Raw genomic sequence first — 20,204 nt, forward strand, 5'->3', positions numbered from 1 at the left:
CGAGGCAACCTAAGAGTTGCCAACTAAAGGTGGCTCAGTCTCACCTCTAGCACCCGCCCCCTCCTCCATTCCCTGGGGCCTCAGTCCTGCGACCCCTGCTACACCCAGCCAGCTCGAGTGCAGTTTTCTACTCCACGGGGCGTCTCAGACCCTGGCAATCGCTGGGCCCGGACCTCTAGCACAGGGAGTGGAAGGGACAAGGGAGGAGCGAACAAGTGGACGGAATGCGGCCTAGTTAGCCATCCCTCCTCCACCCCACCCCCTCGCCGGGCTGGGCCTCCGGTCCCGCAGAGCCCGCAAGGGTTAAAGGCGGCCGCAGGTGAGGTGGGCGGGGCTGTGAGTTCGGGGAAAAACCAGCGCTGAGGAGAGGATGAAGGCAGAGAGCGAGGTGAGTCACGGGTGTAGCTGGCTGTCCTCGCTCGCTCGCTCGCTCCCTGGCTGGCTCCCGCCCGCCCTCCGCCCTCCTGCCGGCTCCCACAGCCTCCTCAGCGGCTGCCCGCCGCCGGGTCTGGATCGCCCTGGACTCGGGCCCTTTGCCTCTGGATAGCCAGCGCGCAGGGCCGATGAGCGCCTGTCTGTAGCGCACCAGCCAGCAGAGCCGGGAGCCAGAGCGCAACTTCCAGGTAGGACCCCGGGTCCGGGGAGCCCCGGGTGCGCGCTACGGAGATACTGTCGGAGAAACGCGCTCAGAACGAACCGCAGCCTCCGGTGGCCTTGGGAGGGGGGTGGTTCTAAAAGATCCAAAGGCTTTAGATCCCCGACGAAGGGAAAACCAGGCGAACGGGAGAGACTGGAGGGACTAAGGAGGCCGGAAACTGGGGAAACTGGAGCAACTGGGACAACCGGAGGACTGGAACCTTGAGAATTGGGAGTACAGAAGTCCCGACCACCTGAGTGCCAGCGGCGCGGAAAGGCAGCAGTGGGAAGGGACATCAGGGTGTCTGTACTCGCCTTCCTGCGTTGAGGAGAGGGAAGCCTTGGGTGTGCGCCCCGCTCTCCTTGGTAGCAAGACAATGCATCCCAGGCTAGGGCTCTCTAGTTTTGGAGTGGCCGCTCTGGAGTCTGGGTCATGCTAGCTTCCCCACCTCCACCCCCTGGGGCAGTTCCCAGGCGCCAAAGTTATTAGGGTCCCGAGCCTCGCTGCTCCCGCCCAGCCCCTCCCGGGCTGCCCCGCCCCGGCCGGAGGCTCCATTCCTGCCGCTTCACCCTGTTCCTTTCTTGTGGTGAGGCCGCTGGAGTAGAGCAGGCGCCCCAGTCCTCCTCTCCCTTCCTCCCCCAGACTACCAGTGCCACCTCCCTGGTCCCAGAGGCAGGAGGTGGTAAGGGTCAGCTGAACCCTGCTGAGGGTAGGAAAAGACCCTGACCTGAATCACTGACTTCCTCCCCCATCATCAGAGGAAGCTCAGGGATACAAACTCACCTCGGGGACAAGCCCCAGGGCTCCCAGGCCTTAGGAAGAGGTGGTGAGAAGAATATATGGTGGAGAAAGAGGTGGGGGTATTTAGTACCTAATGGTTTAGGGAAAGAGACTAGGACCAGGAGTTTGGAGACTTGGTTCAAGGAGGCCCTATGCAGCACCTTATTTGTTGAGTGAATAAAACAGACATCCTTGTCAAGTCATTGCTCCAAATTCAGTTTGTTTCCTCTTTAGAATAAGAAGGTTGGCAGGGAGCAGGGGTTCTCAACAATTGGCTGCATCTTAAAATCACAGCAACTATTACACACGCCTGGGATGCATCCCCTTGTATAATCTCTTTGGGTGATTCTTATTCTTAAGTTCTGTAATTATGGCTTCTCTTGTTGCCCTCCTCTTCCCCCACTCCGACCCTGCATCCATTAAGGGGGTGGCAATTGTATCTTTTTCAGCTCGCTGGCAAGCTCTTCTTTGGCTTCCTACCTCTTCCTAGCTTCATATCTAGGTCTCCCTATCATGGAGAAGGGCATGGGTAGCAACCCAAGAGTTGGCCAGCACCTGTGTGGGTCAGGAGAGAGAAGGGGACTTGGCTTTCTCTGGTAGAGAGAACTCCCCCAGAAACTAGCATTGCAGCTGCACCCCAGGGAGGTGAAGTTCCTGCCTGAGGGAAAGGGGTGGGGACCATGTGTGGGAGTGGGTTTGGTGAGGAGAATGCAATCAGGCCAGGCAGCAGCCAGCTGGGGGGAGTAGGGAAGAGAGGTGAAATGATTTTCCTCTGGAAGTGCCTCAAGTGATTGCATGAGAACTCTTTCTTCAAAAACTCAGGACCTGCCTTGGGCTTCTGAAGGGCAGGTCATCTCAAGCTTTGGATTTTAAAAACAGACCATCCCCTCCCCCTGTCCGTATCTGTATCCAGACTTAAGGTGAGGTCCTGAGATGGGTTTAGTAGAGCTTCCATGTGAGCTGGGAGCAGGTATGCAAGGGGAAAGGCCTCTGCCCCTTGTGCTGGCCTGGACAGCTGAGCTGGGGATAGTTCTACCACTGCATTGTAGAGGTATCTGATTTACCAGCCTTGGAGCAGCCCAATTCTAGGGATAACCTGGGTTGGGTCTTTTTTTTTTTTTTTTTGAGACATAATCTCAAGCTGTTGCTCTGAGTAGAGTACTCTGGTGTCACAGCTCACAGCAACCTCCAACTCTTGGGCTTAAGCGATTGTCTTGCCTCAACCTCCCAAGTAGCTGGGACACAGGCGCCTGCCACAACGCCGGCTACTTTTGAGGGGTTATAGTTGTCATTGTTGTTTGGCAGGCCTGGGCTGGATTCGAACCCTCCATCTTTGGTGTATGTGGCTGGAGCCTTAACCGCTTGAGCTACAGACGCTGAGCTCATGACCTGGGTCTTATGGGAGGGATCACCAGATAAATGTTGACCTCCATCATCCTCTGCCTTCCTAGCACTCCCAAATTCTCTTTAGTCCCCACCCAGAGGTGCATCCCTCTTTTTCACCTGGGGGCCAGAGAGGAGGGGATCTGGGTTAGGAGAGAAAGTGAGCTGATTACTTTCCTTACTTCTCTTCTTTGCCTCCTTTAGGTACCATCTGAGGTGCCCCTGACCGTCCCTGTTCCCCACCCCTTATCCCGGCAATGCTAACCGCTGTCTGCGGCTCTCTGGGCAGCCAGCATACGGACGCGCCTCACGCCTCCCCACCGCGGCTTGACCTGCAGCCTCTCCAAACATACCAGGGCCATACGAGCCCGGAGGCCGGGGACTATCCCTCCCCGCTGCAGCCTGGAGAGCTGCAGAGCCTCCCGCTGGGCCCGGAGGTGGATTTCTCACAGGGCTATGAGCTGCCGGGGGCATCCTCGCGGATAACCTGCGAGGACCTAGAAAGCGACAGTCCCTTGGCCCCGGGACCCTTTTCCAAGCTCCTGCAGCCGGACATGTCACACCATTACGAATCATGGTTCCGGCCAACACACCCAGGCACCGAGGACGGCTCGTGGTGGGACCTTCATCCGGGCACTAGCTGGATGGATCTCCCACACACGCAGAGCGCGCTAACTTCACCTGGCCACCCGGGGGCTCTTCAGGCGGGCTTGGGGGGCTATGTCGGAGACCACCAGCTTTGTGCCCCGCCTCCCCACCCGCATCCTCACCACCTCCTCCCACCCGCTGGAGGGCAACATCTTCTGGGGCCGCCAGACGGGGCTAAAGCCTTGGAAGCGGCGGCCTCGGAGTCGCAAGGGCTGGATTCAAGTCTGGACACGGCGGCCCGGCCCAAAGGCTCCCGGCGGTCAGTGCCCCGCAGCTCAGGCCAGACCGTATGTCGCTGCCCCAATTGTCTGGAGGCGGAGCGACTGGGGGCTCCGTGTGGGCCTGATGGGGGCAAGAAGAAGCATTTGCACAACTGCCACATCCCGGGCTGCGGGAAAGCCTATGCCAAGACATCGCACCTGAAGGCACATCTTCGCTGGCACAGCGGCGACCGTCCCTTCGTATGCAACTGGCTCTTCTGTGGCAAGCGCTTCACGCGCTCGGATGAGCTGCAGCGCCACCTCCAGACCCACACCGGCACCAAGAAGTTCCCCTGTGCAGTCTGCAGCCGGGTCTTCATGCGCAGCGACCACCTGGCCAAGCACATGAAAACCCACGAGGGCGCCAAAGAGGAGGCTGCCGGCTTGGCCTCGGGCGAGGGCAAGGCCAGCTGCACAGTGGAGCCCCCGGGGGGCAAAGGCAAACGGGAGCCCGAGGGCAGCGTGGCTCCCTCCAACTGAGCTCCTGGTGCTGCCTCCATGCTGATCTGGGGGCACTGGGTTAGAGCCCCCAGGTCTGACATCCTTGGGGGACGACTTGAGTAAAAGGGGAAGGTGGTTATTTATTAAGGAGGGGGGAAATGGTGCGGGGAGAGAGAGATGAGGCGCTAGGAGAGGGTTAGTTTTCTGGGGCTGGACAGAACGCGTTTGGCTGTTTGGGCCGGGAGAAGCTGCGTGTGCCCCTCAGTTCTCCCCTTCCTCACTATTTCACTTGCCTCTGGGTGGGGGATTAGGGTAGATTACCCCTACCGCAGCTGGAGGGTGGAGGGGACAGGCTAGAGGAGCCAAGAGGAGTGGGGCCGGTCGGGGCGCTGGGGGTAGCTGTCTGGACACGTCTCTAGCCCTGGGAACCGGAACATAAAAGCGCCTCCGGAGCCGCCCTGTGGCCTGGGTCTCTTTCATCCCCCATAAAACGCTTCTGCCCCTAGGGCTTCCGGAGGGAGCTGACATGGGGTGGAGAAGGCTGGGGGTCTTCCTTGGCGGGGGGGTGTCTCTATCTGCCTTGGAAGGTTGTTGCTGTAAAAATAATTCCTTTGATGCACCTCCTTTATTAACCCTTTCTGACCAGTCTGATGGAGCCATGAAGGAAGAGGGGAAGAGGACTGGAATCTCTGACAGTGTCACAGCCAGGGCTGTGGGGTGGAGGGCAGAGTTAGCTGTGTTTGTGTGTTGGGGATGAGTGGGGAAGTCTCTTGCTAAAAGGAGAGAAACGGATTTGGTGAGGGAATGGAAAGAACTAACTAGCCCCTTCCCTTTCCAATTCTGATTCCGTCTTAACTCCTGGTCATTATAAAAACTGAAGTCCAGTGGCCCACACTCCCTATCTAGTACCCTAGGTAGGTTTTCAAGGCAGCCAGAAGCCCTAGCTGTAGATTTTTTTTTTTTTAGACAGGGTCTCACTTTGTCACCCTTGGTAGAGTGCCGTGGAGTCACAGCCCACTGCAACCTCAAACTCTTGGGCTTAAGATATTCTCTTGCCTCAACCTCCCAAGTAGCTGTGACTACAGGTGCCCGCCACAACAGACGGTTATGTTTTCAGAGATGAAGTCTCGCTCCGGCTCACGCTGGTCTCAAATTCATGAACTCAGGCAATTCATCTGCTTTGGCCTCCCCAGTGTTAGAATTACAGGCGTGAGCTGCCACGCCCGGCCCCAGCTGTAGAGTTGATGTAATCCCTTACCCTATGTTCCCATCAGTTGCCTTTCCTTTGGGGATGGAAGGAAAAGGATTATTTGGGATGGGGGGGCCAGATTATGCATGTCCCAAAAGAGGGAACTCCAGCAGTTCCCACTGAGAGTGGAGGACTCTGCCCCCTCCCTGGGCATCTCCTAACCATCAGTCCTGCTTCAGTATGATATTTGCCTTTGCCTCACATCCGCAAGCCTTGCCCTTGTGGTAGAGGCTCCTTCCTCCCCATCTTGCAGTGGTTCTCAACCTTCCTAATGCCGCGACCCTTTAATACAGTTCCTATGGGTCGCAACCCTCAGGTTGAGAACTGCTGTATAGGGGAATCTTCCCCCTCCTTAAGAAGGAGTTGTTCTCCCACTGGAGGGGGTTGTGCCTTCCGAGGTGACATCCAGGAAGCTGTCCCCATTCCCTTCTCCTTTAGATGCTAGAAGTACATATTGATTATGATCATGAGATTGGGAGGGAGGAACAGAGGAGGGGAGAAGCCCGGCAGAGGCTGGAGCCAGGCAGAGGGGAAAGAAGTGAATGTGAGAAAGGGTCTGGTAGGCCACAGGCCCCTGGATTTGGGGGGGGGGGGGCTTTCCCAGTCTCAAGGGCAAGGCCTCTGATCCCTCTCCCTCCCCTTGTTCCCTTTCTTTACTCAGAGCCCTCTGCAGGGATTAGCTGTGTATTGATTTTTAAGTTATAAACAAAGGGTATTTTATTTAATATTAGGTCATGTATGTGTGCGTGTTGTGTGTACCTGTGTGTGTATGTTTCTCTACTGAGCCTGGGGTCTCCGGCCAGGGAGACCCCATCTTGTTCACCCGTCCAAGGTCCTGGGGCCTAGGCCCACAGCATCTCTTCCTCCTTGGGGATGCTGGAGCCCAGTCCAAGTTCTAGGAGCTACAAGGGAAGCCAGGGCTGGGATCTGGATGGGAATATGTGTTGGTGTAGAAAGGGGCCCTCCTTAAAAGGGACAGGAGTGACTTTCCCTGAGGGCCTCATTAGCCTGGGGTATTTTAAGAGGTAATGTTCTTTCTTTAGTCTCCCTCTCTTCCCTGCTTCCTGTTAACCCAGCCAAAGGTCCCTTTCCTTGCTGAGAGGGTGAGGGGGCAGGAGGAGAGTTGACAATGCCTGCAGGTTGACTGGCCAGGTAGAGGGGGACAGAGAGGGAGGGCACTGTGGGTGTGGGATGCCTTTCTCCTCCACCCATCGAAACCAGCCACCCCCTCCTGGTGCCACTAAGACACTCTTTTCCAGTGGCCACTTTATGGGGAACTCCCAAGTGGGTGTTGGTGGTGGGAGGACATGGATATTCCCCCCATAAGAGCCCCAAGTTCTAAGGTATGCATTGGGGGCTTTGGATAGATTTTCTTCTGATCCCCTCTCTTATAGGTCTAGGTTGCTTGGCTACCTGCCTTTCTAGGCAGCCCCCCTAGAGGAAAATGTAGGAATTTTTTTTTTCTTTAACTGCTGTGAACCCACTTTGGGGGGGAGGAGGAGGAAGAAGAAACAGCCTGTGTTTTTATGCAATAATAAAGTCATCAACCACATTGTGCTTCATTTGTGTTCCAGCTCTGTTTCCTTTTAAACTCAGTGCCCCTGAACAGTGAGGACCAGGTCTGGGTTGCAGAGTGGGGCAGACACTTCAGTGCTGCAGTCCTTGGGAATCCTCACCTCCATGGGGTTGGAGAGCTGGGGCCCAGGGTCTGACCCTTCCCAGAGGTGGTTGCTACAGAAGGTGGGGGCATGTTTCCTTTAGGTTGATGGCTGGGCTGTCCTTTCCTGGTCTTCACCTGTGGAGATGAGAAGGTTCTCCCTCCTCATTTAAGCCCCTTCTGTCCCCTCTTCTGCTAAAAACACCTCCCTTAGCCTCTTGGCTTCCTCACCCTACCCCGTGGGGGTGTGCATGTCAGTCCATCCCTTTGGTGGGGGTGACTGGCTGTGATTTCTTCACCCAGGATGATCCTTATCAGGGACAAGGCGATGAAAGGCATCAGAGATATCTGATGGGCTCCCGCCCAGCTGGAAAGTATGAGGGAAAGGCTCCTGCTACAACTCACAGCTAGAGACCTGCCACAGTTACACAACCACTGTGGTGTGCACAAACATACCCGCACTGGACCATCATGTGTCTGCCCTCAGAGAAATGCAGAAATACCCATCTGTACACATTTTCCCAGGCCTCCCCATGCCTGGCACATCGTTGGTGCCTAATTCATAAAAACCTCATGACTCCAGAGCTTCAAAGCTAAGACATTTAATAGAGGATCAGTTTTTGGCTCCAAAGGAGCAGGGGTAGGTTATTGTGTTCTTTCACCTTTCTGTTCTACCTTTTTTGCCAAAATTATTATTTTCCCCTCATGGGAAATTCCACCCCCAATTTTTCAAAGCCAAATCTGATGTTCAGGTCAGCCTATCCAATCACTTGTTTGGGAGATTCTGGGAGTGTGGGTGCATGCGTGTGTGGGCGCATGTGTGTGTGGTGCATCTGTGTGTGTGTGTACGTGTGTGTGCCTGTGTGGTATGTGTGTGGCCGTGTGTGGGTGCTTGGGGGGGCACAAAGTTTAAGTCCAACTTGGGATGAGGGCATGAAAATAATTTAGGGCTTTATAGAGGGATCCAGACTGGTTTGAGGGCCAATTGTTTGTGTCCATTTGCTCCTGAATTTAGAAGGCTGGGAGGAGGAGGGACAGGTGTGTGTTTTCCTGGGATCTCTTTCCGGCTCCACTCCTGCAGGTGCTTCTTTTGTCTTTTTGGTTCTGGGGTAGTTAGACCCCAGGAACCTAGTGAGCGCTCTCCTCCCCCGCCATGGCTGCCCCAGGGACAGGAGGGCAGCTGCGGGTCTGGCTGGGCCTGTCTGGGCAGGGCTGGGGCCACCCCTCCTCCCCTTTCAGCTCCTCCCTCCCGCTGACCTGCATTCTTAGCGGGGGCCTTTGGTGGGGCTCTGACGCTTGCTTCCTTGCTTGCAATGCTGCCTGGCTGGCCTGGTCCCCCTGACAGAGCCCAAGGCCACTTTTGACCCCTCAGATGTGGCGCCTAGGCAGGAAGATCTGGAGAGAAATCAGGGCTGGCTTTCTGGGTGACCTCTCTGACCATCTCCTTTCCTGGGAAGTGGGAAGAAGAATCCCTCTAGGGTGGGAGAATGAAATAAGAAATGGGAAAATGACCGAAAAAGGCAGCCTGGGAGCTGCTGCCTGGGGCAGCCTCTCCACACCTCTCCTCCTGCCTGCTCCTAACCCACAGCGTGCAATCGGGAAAAGTGCAGGAGGTGACCCACCTTTCCTGCAGGCTGCTTTGCATGCCCATGTTTGCCGGCACATTCACACAGCCTTGACGTTTGCTTCTGGAATGACATCCATGGGCAACCTCCCAACCCCTCCCGACACTGCAACACTGCGCCAGAAGAAGTCTTCATCTCCCCTGGTGTGCCTGACTACTCAGCCTCTTAGCAGTGTAGGTTTGAAAGAATCCTTGAAACCAAACTCCTCCAACAAACTGTTACAACTAGTAAGCACAGAATACAAAGTCAATGTATAAAAATCAGTAGCGTTCCTCTATACGAACAATGAACGACCTGAAAAAGAAATCAAGAAAACTATCCCATTTACAATAGCTACCAAAAATATTTAGGAATAAATTTAACCAATGAGGCAAAAGATCTATACCCTGAAAATAGCAAGACGTTGATGAAAAAAAAAATTAAAGACATTTTGTGCTCATAGATTAAAAGAATCAATATTGCCAAAACGTCCACACTACCCAAAGCAACTTATAGATTCAATGCAATCTCCACAGAGCAAAAGAGATGCATCTGCTTAAATGCTGGTTATGGAGGAAAATGAATTTGAAACCAGAACGTTAGGGATCAGAGCCCATCTCCACATCTGTGTGCCCCCTTTGGCCAAGACTCCTTTGCTGTTTCAGTTTCACTATATTGTAAAAGAACCACCTTTTTTTTTTTTTTTGAGACAGGGTCTCACTTTATCACCCTGGGTAGAGCGCGATGGAGTCACAGCTCACAGCAACCCCAAACTCGGGCTCAAGCGATTCTCTTGCCTCAGCCTCCCAAGTAATTGGGATTACAAGTGCGCCACAACTCCCAGCTATTTTTAGACGGCGGGGGTTGGGTGGGTGTCTGGCTCTGGCTCAGGCTGATCTTGAACCTGTGAGCTCAGGCAATGCTCTCAGAGTGCTAGGATTACAGGCATAAGCCACCGCACCTGGCCCTAGAGCCATATCTTTGAACTAGAAATGTCTTTTTTTTTTGTAGAGACAGTTTCACTTTATGGCACTCGGTAGAGTGCCATGGCATCATACAGCTCACAGCAATCTCCAACTCCTGGGCTTAAGCGATTCTCTTGCCTCAGCCTCCCGAGTAGCTGGGACTACAGGCGCCCGCCACAATGCCCAGCTATTTTTTGGTTGCAGTTCAGCCGGGGCCAGGTCTGAACCCGCCACCCTCCGTATATGGGGCCGGTGCCTTACCGACTGAGCCACAGGCGCCGCCCTGAACTAGAAATGTCTAAATCGTCTTTTAAAGCTATCTTCCTGTGAGTGTAAGCACTGTGAGGCAGAATAGGCTTTACGGGATCATATGAGTTTTGTGCATATGTGCCTTTAAAAAAATGCATTAACTTAAGCTATCCCTACGCCTTCTGGCTTGCCTTCACTCTGCTATATACATATGTAATTTGTTCCCCTGGCTACTGCTACCCTGGGATTGTGTCTTTGAGATTCAAGCCAGGACTCAGATCGTTGAGGTTCTTTTTTAATCTCCAGATGCACCACCAATCTCTGCTCTCTGACAAATCTCTTTTCACTGAGGGCTTCTTTCCATTCGCAGCTCCAGATCCAGCTCTGCACAGTGACTCCCGCGGATTCATCCCAGCCTTTAACAGACCCGAAAGAGGCGCAGGGGTAGAAATGGTGCCAGCGCGCGCCCTGGTGGAAAACGGCAGAAGTGCAAGTGCTCCGTTCCAGTTCCGCCCCCTAGGCCGAAGGTCTTCCAGGTCACCTGGGAGCCTCTGCCAGTGGGACGAATCTGACCTGAAGCGGAGGAGGTAGCGCCCGGGGTCAAGCTGGGGGTCTTGTGGGGAGAGAGGGTGAACAGTACTGGGGACGCGAGGAGTGGAGAGGGGCGGTTATCTGGGCATGCGCAGGATCGTGATACTCTTGGAGAGGGGTTGGATAGCACGGGAGACAGTCGTAAGATTACTGCCCCGAGGGCCAGGACTCTTGAGTAGGGGCCGGACTCTCATAGTTTGCATTGTCTGCACCCCCTGGCTGACTCCCGAGCCTGGAGCTTGGGGACAATGGGTGCCTACGTTTGTGCACTGCGTCCGGTGCTGGGCGTCCCGGAGGCGAAGGCAGCCTCTTCCTTGCGTGTGTTAGGGTAGGGAGCTCACCGCAGCTGAGCCGGGATTATGGAGAGGTGGGGAGGGAGAGAAGAGTCACTCCCCACCTCTCCACAGATGGCAGCGTCGAGCTCTGACGCCCCATGTTCCTGCGACTGCTTTGTCTCCGTGCCCCCGGCCTCAGCCATCCCAGCTGTGATCTTTGCCAAGAATTCAGACCGACCGCGGGACGAAGTTCAGGAGGTGGTGTTTGTACCAGCAGGCACGCATACCCCTGGGAGCCGACTCCAGGTGGGTTAGGCCTTATGGGGTGCTGGAAAAGGTGGCCGATCTAGGCATTCTTTTGAGACCTCTTTCCTCTTCTCCTCATGCGTGGGAGGCTGCCAGTGGTAATGGAAAGAGGTTGAGCTTCACGCCTACCAACCCGGACCTTGAGCTGATTACTTAGCCTCTGTGGACCTCAGTTTCCTCATCTGTAAAGTGGGAATAAGACCTTCCTCAGAAGGACATGTAAGGCGATGGGCAAAGTGCCAGCATGTTGTAGGTACTACCCCCTTTCTGAGTGGACCCTTCCTTTCTCCTCCCTTACCTGTAGTGCACCTATATTGAGGTGGAACAGGTGCCAAATACGCATGCTGTGATTATGAGCCGCCCTTCTTGGCTGTGGGGAGCTGAGATGGGTGCTAACGAGCATGGTGTCTGCATTGGCAACGAGGCTGTGTGGACCAAGGAGCCAGTTGGAGAGGAAGAAGCCCTGCTGGGCATGGACCTCCTCAGGTGTGGACTCTGCCCTCCCTCAACCCCCTGACACACTGGAAATCAGGAGGCTGAAACTTAGCAGACCTCAGTTTCATCATCTGCAAAACGGGATGACCTGGCCTCATCTTCCCCTTCCCCAACTTGGTCCACTGGGCTTCTTCCTCTTAGCTCTCACCAGGGAAACTGCCCTGCCTCTCCTTTCTCTGGGTCTCATCACCACAGTCTGATAAGGAGCCTTCAAATGCAGGAATCTTTGGGCCTCTCCTGGCTCAGAAATAGACCAGCAGTTTAAAATTTTTTTCAATAGATGTAAATTTTTTCTTTTTTCATTTGAACCCTCACGTAAGCCAGGCACAGTGGCTCACACCTGTAATTCTACCACTCTGGGAGGCCATGGAGGGAGGATCCCTTGAGCTCAGGAGTTCAAGACCAGCCTGAGTAAGAGTGAGACCCTGGCTCTACTAAAAATAGAAAAATTAGCCAGGCATGGTGGCTGATACATCTAGTTTCAGCTACTCCAGAGACTGAAGTGGTAGGATCACTTGAGCCCAGGAGTTTAAGGTTGCTGTGAGCTAGGCTGACACCATGGCACTCTAGCCTGCATACCAGAGTGAGACTCTGTCTCAAAAAATAAATAAAAAAAAATCTCAATCTCATGTAGAGTCCTGATTTTTGAAATTTATAATAGTGGTATAGCTTTGATTGGAGAGGGGTTGAGGGCTCAGGGCACTTCCTTCTCTGAGACTGTTTCAGGCCTTTTCATGAGACCCTGAGAACATAGTTTGAAAACCACCAGCATGGGCGGCGCCTGTGGCTCAAGGAGTAGGGCGCCAGTCCCATATGCCAGAGGTGGTGGGTTCAAACCCAGCCCTGGCCAAAAAAAAAAAGAAAACCACCGGCATAATTATGTTTAGTACAATCAATGCTAGAGAATTTGCTGTGTTATTTGAATCTGTCATTAAACCTTTCTGGGCCTCTTCTTTCCACTGGAGCACCTGCCACCGGCCACCGGCCACTTTATACCCCTGTCCCCTTGTCACCTGACCCTTTCTTCACCAGGCTGGCTTTAGAGCGGAGCAGCTCCTCCAAGGAAGCCTTGCGTGTGATCACAGACTTGCTGGAGCGCTATGGGCAGGGGGGCAGCTGCCAGGAAGACCCTGCACCATTCTGCTACCATAACACTTTCCTGCTGGCTGACCGCACTGAAGCATGGGTCCTGGAGACAGCTGGAAGGCTCTGGGCTGCACAGAGGATTGAGAGTGAGGGTCCCAGGCTGGGGTCTGCCTACCGGAGGTGTTCCGCCTTTGCCTGCCTTGGGAGGTGGGAGAGATGGTCTTGACCCAGGAGCAAGCCTTGGGACATCCAAGGAGATGGGAACTTCAGGAATTCTCTTCCCCTTTTATCTAGATTAAGTTCTCCTCATGCTTCAGCCTGCCACTTCCTCTGTGAAGCCTTCCTGGACTTATCTGAGTGATCACATTTCTACCTTGTGTGTACTCACCATGGTTGCAAGCTTACATTTATCTCTGTGATTATTTTGTCTGTCTCCCCCACCACACTGTAGGCTCCATAAGGGCAGGTTGTTCCTTCACCATCATGTTTCCAACTCCTAGCCCAGCGCCTGGCACAGAATAGCTGCTTAATGATAAATGAATGACTCCCCCCCAACTCCCTCCACAGAGGGGGTCCGCAACATCTCCAATCAGCTGAGCATTGGCACAGACATCTCGGCTGAACACCCTGAGCTTCGGAGCCATGCCCAGGCCGAGGGCTGGTGGCATGGCCAGGGCGCCTTTGACTTTGCTCAGGTCTTCTCCTTGACCCGGCAGCCTGTGCGCATGGAGGCTGCCAAGGCCCGATTCCAGGCTGGGCGGGAGCTACTGCAGCAACAGTCAGGTCAGTGAGCAGCTAGCAGTGCAGCTGCTCTTCCCTCTGGGTGCTTCCCCTCCTGTGGCCTCCCCTTCTGCCCAGGGCCGTCACCCTCCCCTCTCCAGCAGGGGGTATCACAGCAGAAGTGATGATGGGCATCCTCAGGGACAAGGAGAGTGGCATCTGTATGGACTCTGGAGGCTTCCGCACCACAGCCAGCATGGTGTCCATCCTGCCCCAGGACCCCACACAGCCCTGTGTGCATTTCCTCACTGCCACACCAGACCCATCCAGGTGATATGGATGAGGATGAGGAAGGCTGGGGAGGGTACACTGCAGGGATGATGAGAGGATGTGATACACCTCAGCCCTTCCATTTGTGTCCCACTAGGTCAGTGTTCAAACCTTTTATCTTCGGGGTGGGGGTGGCCCAGGCCCCCCAGGTGCTGTCCCCTACTTTTGGAGCACAGGACCCTGTTCGGACCCTGCCCCGATTCCAGACTGAGGTGGATCGCCGGCACACCCTCTACTGTAGACACCAGGTGGCCCTGGGGCTGATGGAGACTGATCAGGTAACCCTAGGGAATGTCACTATCCTTCCCCCACTCCAATGGGACTCTGGAAATATGAGGGGAGCTGGAAGTGGAGGCAAGACTCCAGAGCCAGAGAAGAGTCCCTCCCTTCAAAGCCAGTCTGCCCAAGACAATGTTGGGAGGTCCCTGCTTTCTCCTGCAAGGTGACAGGCAGGCCCACTTCATCCTGAGGGAAGGCTGTCCTGTAACACGTGTCCTGGCTTTTCCCTGCAGGAAAGGGGGCAGCAGCTCCGGCAGAAACAGCAGGATCTGGAGCAGGAAGGCCTGGAGGCTGTTCAGGGGCTGCTGGTTGGCAAGCCGGCCTCAGCTCTCCAAGAACTGGGCTGCCTCTTCCAGACCTTTGTGGAGAGGGAGAGCCAGGTGTACGCCTAAGGACCCAGCTCTTCCAGGGCCCTGGAACAACTGCCTGGAGCTGGGCTAGTAGGATCAAAGAATCCCTTCATTCCCCTCAGCCATGTTCTGAGTGGCCAGCTTGGCCTTTACCTTAATAAATGTGATTTATTTCCTGACTCAGTGAACTGGATCCCAAATCCAGTGTGGGTGGAAAAGCCAAGCAAGGGCAAAAGGCAGCCCTGCACTGGCTGTGGGGCTTGTGGTTATCTTCATGGGCAGCAAATTCTTATCACTTAGGTGACAGGGACTAGTCAGGAGGATGGGAAGGGCTTCCCTAGAGGTGTGTGCATGGAGATCATCCCCAACACAGTAGCTGGGGAAAGTTAGGACCACAGGTCTTTGACTTGGACCTGGGAAGGACGCTCTCTAGAGGTGGCAGTGAGATATGCCCACTGTGAGACGGCATCCTCTGTCAGGAGCCAGGAAGCCTGCAAGCCAGCATGGGGCCTGAAGTGTGTCCCACCTTTGGGTAGTTCTTGAAAGATTAGAAACTTGGTCCATAGAACCATTTTCTGTTTCCTGGTGGTTTTACTGGTTGCTTTCCCTGAGATGCCCCCAAATGACACAAAAGGTGTATTCAAGGCCTAGAGACACTTTATTGGGGATGGGCTCCTGCCACGTGGGGGGTGTCTGAGAAGGAGGGCAGGCCCCACTCCACTCTACTTATAGGGACAGGCCAACGGAGAATCATTTCTTGATTCTCTTGGTTGTAGTTTTGGTTGTATTGCGAACCCCAACCTGAGAGGCCTTGGAGGCTACAGCTGTTTGAGCCCCCTTCCTTGCCTGGACAGAGCTTTGCTGGCCCCTGGGAAGCAGAATGCTTGGTTTCTTGGTGGGTGAGGAGGCCTGGGGTGAGGAGGCTGCCTCAGGGAGTGTCTCCTTCCTTTGCTTGGGAGTGACAGAAGGGCTGCTGTCCCCAGCCATGGGCACCCTAGGCAGCAGGGGCAGGTCTGTGAGTGCGGGCTGTGTCTCCATCCTCAGAAGGTGCTCTGTGAGGGCTGCCTGCTGCCTGTGTGCCCGGTGCCTGCTCATCTCCTGCTCTATATCATGGAGGAAGCCTACGAGGAGTGGGGCAGTAGGAGGGGACTCAGGGAGAAGGTCTTGGGAGGACTCCCTGCCATCCCTGGTAGGTAGGAGCCTGAGGCTAGGGCCAAGAGCTGCACTGTCTATCACCTCTGGCCCAGAGGCTGCTCTGAGCATGGGCTCCCCTCCTCAGATACCACTGCCACCTTAGCTTTCCCTGTGCCCCACTGGGCAGGGGTAGCTTCTAGGGAGGCTGCAAGCCTTGAAAAGCAGGGTCACCTCGCTCTGAGCAGAAGGGGCCACTCAGCTCTGCGAACTCCTCATCCTCACTGCCTGAGGGTTCATCTTCTTCGTCCGAGGCCCAGCGCTCCAACACAGGCTGCCTGTCCAGATCTAGCAGCAATGGCAGGGCTTCTTTCACCATTTCCCTGCAGGGCAGAAAGGACAGAGACTATTCAGGAGGGCACCCCAGTGTGGAACCTGGGAGGAGCTAAAGACACAAGCCACAGCACTGATCTGGGGTGGGGGGAGGAGGCATCTGGGGTTAGCCCCAGGGAACTGAGGGCTGGCTCTTGTGATACAGGGATTTGGAGGGGGGAAGTCCCATAGACAATGACCTGGCTCTGCAGACTGAGAGGGAGCCCACATGGAGTTAGCAGGGGGTGCTCAGCCATGGCCTCTTTCCTCCCACTCTCTAGCCCTGCTCACCGATAGCCATCCTGGTTAGTGCAGCTGTTTCCAGTCAGGTTGAGGATGAGAAGGCTCTGGGGAAACTCATCTGCCCATGCCAAGAAAGGGAGAATGGGGTTCTCATACCCATCTTCCCAGCCAAGCTGCTACCTCTCTGCCCAGCCTCCTGGAGCCCATGAGGTTGAAGCTTGGACCTGTAAGGCTATGGCTAATGCAAGTTCAGGAGATGGGCCCAGAGAATGGCAGACCCCACATGGACATATTCCTTGAGCCAGGGCAATGGCATTCTTACCCAGCTTCAGGGTTTCTATCAGGTTCTCAGAAAGGTCCAAAAACTGGAGGCACGGGAGGTCAATGAGGTTTTCCACCTGCCTGATTTGGTTTCCTGCCAGAGATAGAAAGCTGCAGGGGAAGGAAGTGGTATAGAGGCAGAGCTGAATCACAGAACAAATGGAGCTTCGAAGAGATAAGGGCACCAGGCACCTGGGTCCCCTGTCTAGATGGCTGGGTAACATGTGGGGACACATGGACTTCTGGGGTGAGGGAAGCATAGTTAGGCTTGCTGGGTCCTCTGCTGACAAGGAACCAGGCTTGGAGAGATCTGAACCAGTTCTTTGGGAGTGTTGCTAGGTTCCCCATACCTCCCCTCCCACCCCACTCCACCCCTGCCCCGCCCAGCCCTGCCAAGCCTTGACATCACATACCGCAAGGAGGGGACGCAAGCCAGGTTCTCAATTCGCTGAATCTTATTCTGCAGGAAGAAACCGAGGTGGGGAAACCAAGCTGAGGTCAGCTGGGTAGACTCTTTAAGGCAGTGGTTCTCAAACTTCCTAATGCTGCGAACCTTTAATACAGTCCAAAGGGGTTGCGACCCACTGGTTGAGAACCACTGCTTTAAGGGGACAAAGCTCCAAGACCCTGTCTGCTCTTGCAGTTGGAGATCTGGCACTTGGGGAATGATAACCCCCATCCTTGCACAGGATGTCAGTACATTAAGAAAGATAATTTGCTTTCTCTAAGTGGGGTGAAGGGGATAACTTGAAGTAGTTAAATTGGTTAAAGAATATGCTTCAGACCCCCAAACCAATGAATAGCCTAGGAATCAGAGAAGGAACCAAGAGACCACTAGGGAAATGGAAAAGGCCCTGGTGGTGGCTTGTATACAGAGAAAACCATGAGCATATTTTCATTTGATTTGTAAAAGTTTCTGTGGGGAAAGTTTAAGGGAGCTGGGTATAGTCAACCTGACTATCTACCAGCCATCAACAACAACAAAGAGTCTTTAAGGATCTGAAGGGTGTAGTGGAGAGGTGTCCAACTTACAGTCTGAGGGCTACAAGCTGATTTTGTGAGGACTTGTTTTACTTATCTGTGGTGTTGAATATCATGAAAAATATGTGTGGACTTTTTTTTTTTTTGCTAATCAGCTTTTGCTAGTGTTTGTGTTATTTACTACGTGGCCCAAGACAATTCTTATACTTCCAATGTGCAGCAGAGAAAGTAAAAGTTTGGACACCCCTGGGTAGAGGACCCTTCATAGTTCCCTCATCATCTTCTTCAAAGCAAGAAATGGGCTTAAGCTACATAACATGAAAATTTTAGGGTAGACATCAAGAAGAATCTCTAGACCAATAAAAGTATCTAATAAAGAAGAGCATCTTTTTTGGTTGTTGTTGTTGTTGCAGTTTTTGGCCAGACGGGGTTTGAACCCACCACCTCTGGTATATAGGGCCAGTGCACTATTCCTTTGAGCCATAGGTGCTGCCCAGGAAGAGCATCTTTTAAGAGCATGTTCAGAAAAGAAAAAAAAAAAGAGCATGTTCAGGGATCTCTTTTGGGGAAGTCAATCTTTCAATTCAGAAGAATTTGTGGTTGCCTGGGAAATATTTAAATGAAGCTCTGCTTGCCTGAACACCAGGAAGGGACAGGATGACCTGATTGGCTCTTTTTGGATTAGATAGATTAGGTCCACAGGGAGGCAGGAAAGAGGAAAGGAAGAGGGCAAGAAGTTACCGCTTGCAGATACAGGCTGTGAAGATTCTGGAGGCCCTCTAAATTGCTGATAGTGGTAATCCCCTCCCGGTCTAGGCGGACAGTCTGTAGTTCAGCAAGAGTGTGAAACCTGGGAGAAGAGTTGGCAGGGTGTTATAATAAAATGCTTCCGTGGTCTGTTAGCCAGGAAGATGGTGGAAAGATGTTTCAAGGAGGAATAGATAGGCTAGGCATCATGATAGCTCTGCCACAACGCCTGGATAATTTTCTTCTTCTTCTTTTTTTTTTTTGTGGAGACAGAGTCTCACTTTGTCGCCCTTGGTAGAGTACCATGTGATCATAGCTCACAGCAACCTCAAACTCCTGGGCTTAAGTGATTCTCTTGCCTCAGCCTCCCAAGTAGCTGGGACTACAGGCGCCCACTACAACGCCCAGCTATATTTTTAGAGACAGGGTCTTGTTCTTGCTCAGGCTAGTTTTAAATCCTGAGCTCAGTCCACCCACCTTGGCCTCCCAGGGTGCAAGGATTATAGGTGTGAGCCACTACGCCTGGCCATTTTTAGTAGAGACAGGGTCTTGCTCTTACTCAGGCTGGTCTTGAACTCCTGAGGTCAAGTGATCCTCCTGCCTCAGCCTCCCAGAGTGCTAGGATTATAGATGTGAGCCACTGCACCCAGAGAGATTCTTCATTTCTTTCTCTCTTTCTTTCTTTCTTTTTTTTTTTTGAGACAGAATCTCACTATGTCGCCCTCCATAGAGTGCTATGGCATTACAGCTCACAGCAACATCAAACTCTAGGGCTCAAGCGACTCTCTTGCCTCAGCCTCCCAAGTAGCTGGGACTACAGGTGCCCGCCACAATGCCCAGCTATTTTGTTGTTGTTGTAGTTGTCATTGTTGTTTAGCAGGCCCAGACTGGGTTTGAACATGCCAACTTCCGTGCATGAGCCCTAACCACTGATCTACCGGTGCCAAACTGAGATTCTTCATTTTTTTTTTTAATTTTTTTATTAAATCATAACTGTATACAATGATATGATTATGGGGCATTCTTCATTTCTAACAAGTTCCCAGGTGATGGCAATGCTGCCACTCCTTCCTCCTCTGAGTAGGAAAGTGGTAAGATATGAGAACAGGGTGTCAGAAATTGGACACTTGTGGAGAGTGGCCAAAAATAAGTTTGAAAAGCTAGCAGAGGTCAACTCGTGGTTTGGATTTTGTTCTGGAGATAACAGGAGCTAAGGAAGTTTCTATCAGGGAGGGCCTGATCAGATTTGTCAGTAGGATCACTTTGGCAGCAGCATGAGGAGGTCAGGATGGGAACAGGGAGACTAATTAGGAATTTGTGGAGAGGTGAGGACAGCCTTATATCTAAGGCAGTTGAGTGAGGATGATGAAAGAGATATGTTTTTTAGGGGGGGAATCAGTTGGACACCACCGACTAGATATACGAAGTAAGTAGAGGGAGACAAATCTAAGTTGACAAATTAGTAAAGCTAAGGGAACTGGTCGTCCGGAGCGTTTCGGTTTTCCAGCTCCCCTATCTTCCCCTACGCACTCACATCTTCTCTGACAGTTCTTCATCCTCAGGAAAAGTCAAGTTCCGCTTGGCGATGAGAGCTTCAGTAATGCAGAAGCCCTCTTCCTCTCGACTCTGGACAAGCTTGGCTGTGAAAAGATGAGTCCAATTGTCACACTTCCTCATTCGTGGAAGCCTTACCCCACTGTTTTCCAACTGTTTTACCCACCATTCCACCTAACTACTCACTTCCAGGCATTATCTTTAAAAAAAAAAGGCAGCTCGTCTGAGGCGGGAGACGCCTAGTAGCTTCGGCAGACGCTAGCGATGGCAGAACCCAGGAGGAGGAGAGAGAAGCTCAGAAACTTGGGAGACACGGACAGGGGTTCAGAACAAATTGTTGGGATGGGGTTGAAGACAAAAGTAAACTGGGGGTGAAGGGTCTGAAGTTTGAGGGGTATGGAGAGGCTTTGAGGGCAAGAAACTGGATTGCAGGCAGGAGTGGCGAAGAAGGAGCGGTTCCTAGCGGCCCCGCGTCGTTGCTAGGAGACCGCTCGCCAGGTGGGGGGTGGGGAAAAGGTGATGCTAGTGGGCGGGCACAGCGCAGGCGGAT

The 20,204-nt window shown here is 53.4% G+C and overlaps 3 protein-coding genes across 6 annotated transcripts; 2 read left to right on the forward strand and 1 right to left on the reverse strand.

Annotated features, from left to right (window-relative positions):
- Positions 1–380: 380 nt before the first annotated feature.
- SP6 (Sp6 transcription factor) lies at positions 381–5,849 on the forward strand. The gene is made up of 2 exons (XM_053568497.1): positions 381–623; positions 3,005–5,849. Exon 2 carries the CDS (start codon positions 3,058–3,060, stop codon positions 4,186–4,188), a length of 1,131 nt encoding a protein of 376 aa, XP_053424472.1. The 5' UTR covers positions 381–623; positions 3,005–3,057; the 3' UTR covers positions 4,189–5,849.
- A 4,471-nt stretch (positions 5,850–10,320) lies between these two features.
- SCRN2 (secernin 2) lies at positions 10,321–14,484 on the forward strand. Of its 4 annotated transcripts, none has more exons than XM_053568498.1 (8): positions 10,321–10,460; positions 10,872–11,045; positions 11,350–11,531; positions 12,573–12,772; positions 13,194–13,409; positions 13,508–13,676; positions 13,774–13,954; positions 14,189–14,484. In XM_053568498.1, the coding sequence occupies exons 2-8, from the start codon at positions 10,872–10,874 to the stop codon at positions 14,345–14,347; spliced, it is 1,281 nt and encodes a 426-aa protein (XP_053424473.1). In that variant the 5' UTR covers positions 10,321–10,460; the 3' UTR covers positions 14,348–14,484. The 4 variants fall into 4 exon arrangements, with proteins under 4 accessions (XP_053424473.1, XP_053424475.1, XP_053424474.1 ...); XM_053568500.1 differs by having other exon boundaries at positions 13,511–13,676; XM_053568499.1 differs by lacking the exon at positions 10,321–10,460 and adding an exon at positions 10,508–10,792.
- A 392-nt stretch (positions 14,485–14,876) lies between these two features.
- LRRC46 (leucine rich repeat containing 46) lies at positions 14,877–20,174 on the reverse strand. The gene is made up of 8 exons (XM_053569084.1): positions 19,841–20,174; positions 19,635–19,740; positions 18,095–18,203; positions 16,786–16,832; positions 16,374–16,483; positions 16,100–16,169; positions 15,671–15,819; positions 14,877–15,426 (listed from the first exon to the last, which is right to left on the reverse strand). Exons 1-8 carry the CDS (start codon positions 19,848–19,850, stop codon positions 15,056–15,058), a joined length of 972 nt encoding a protein of 323 aa, XP_053425059.1. The 5' UTR covers positions 19,851–20,174; the 3' UTR covers positions 14,877–15,055.
- Positions 20,175–20,204: the final 30 nt, after the last annotated feature.

The sequence above is a fragment of the Nycticebus coucang genome, chromosome 18, assembly GCF_027406575.1.
Source record: "Nycticebus coucang isolate mNycCou1 chromosome 18, mNycCou1.pri, whole genome shotgun sequence".
NCBI classification, from domain to species: Eukaryota; Metazoa; Chordata; class Mammalia; order Primates; family Lorisidae; genus Nycticebus; species Nycticebus coucang.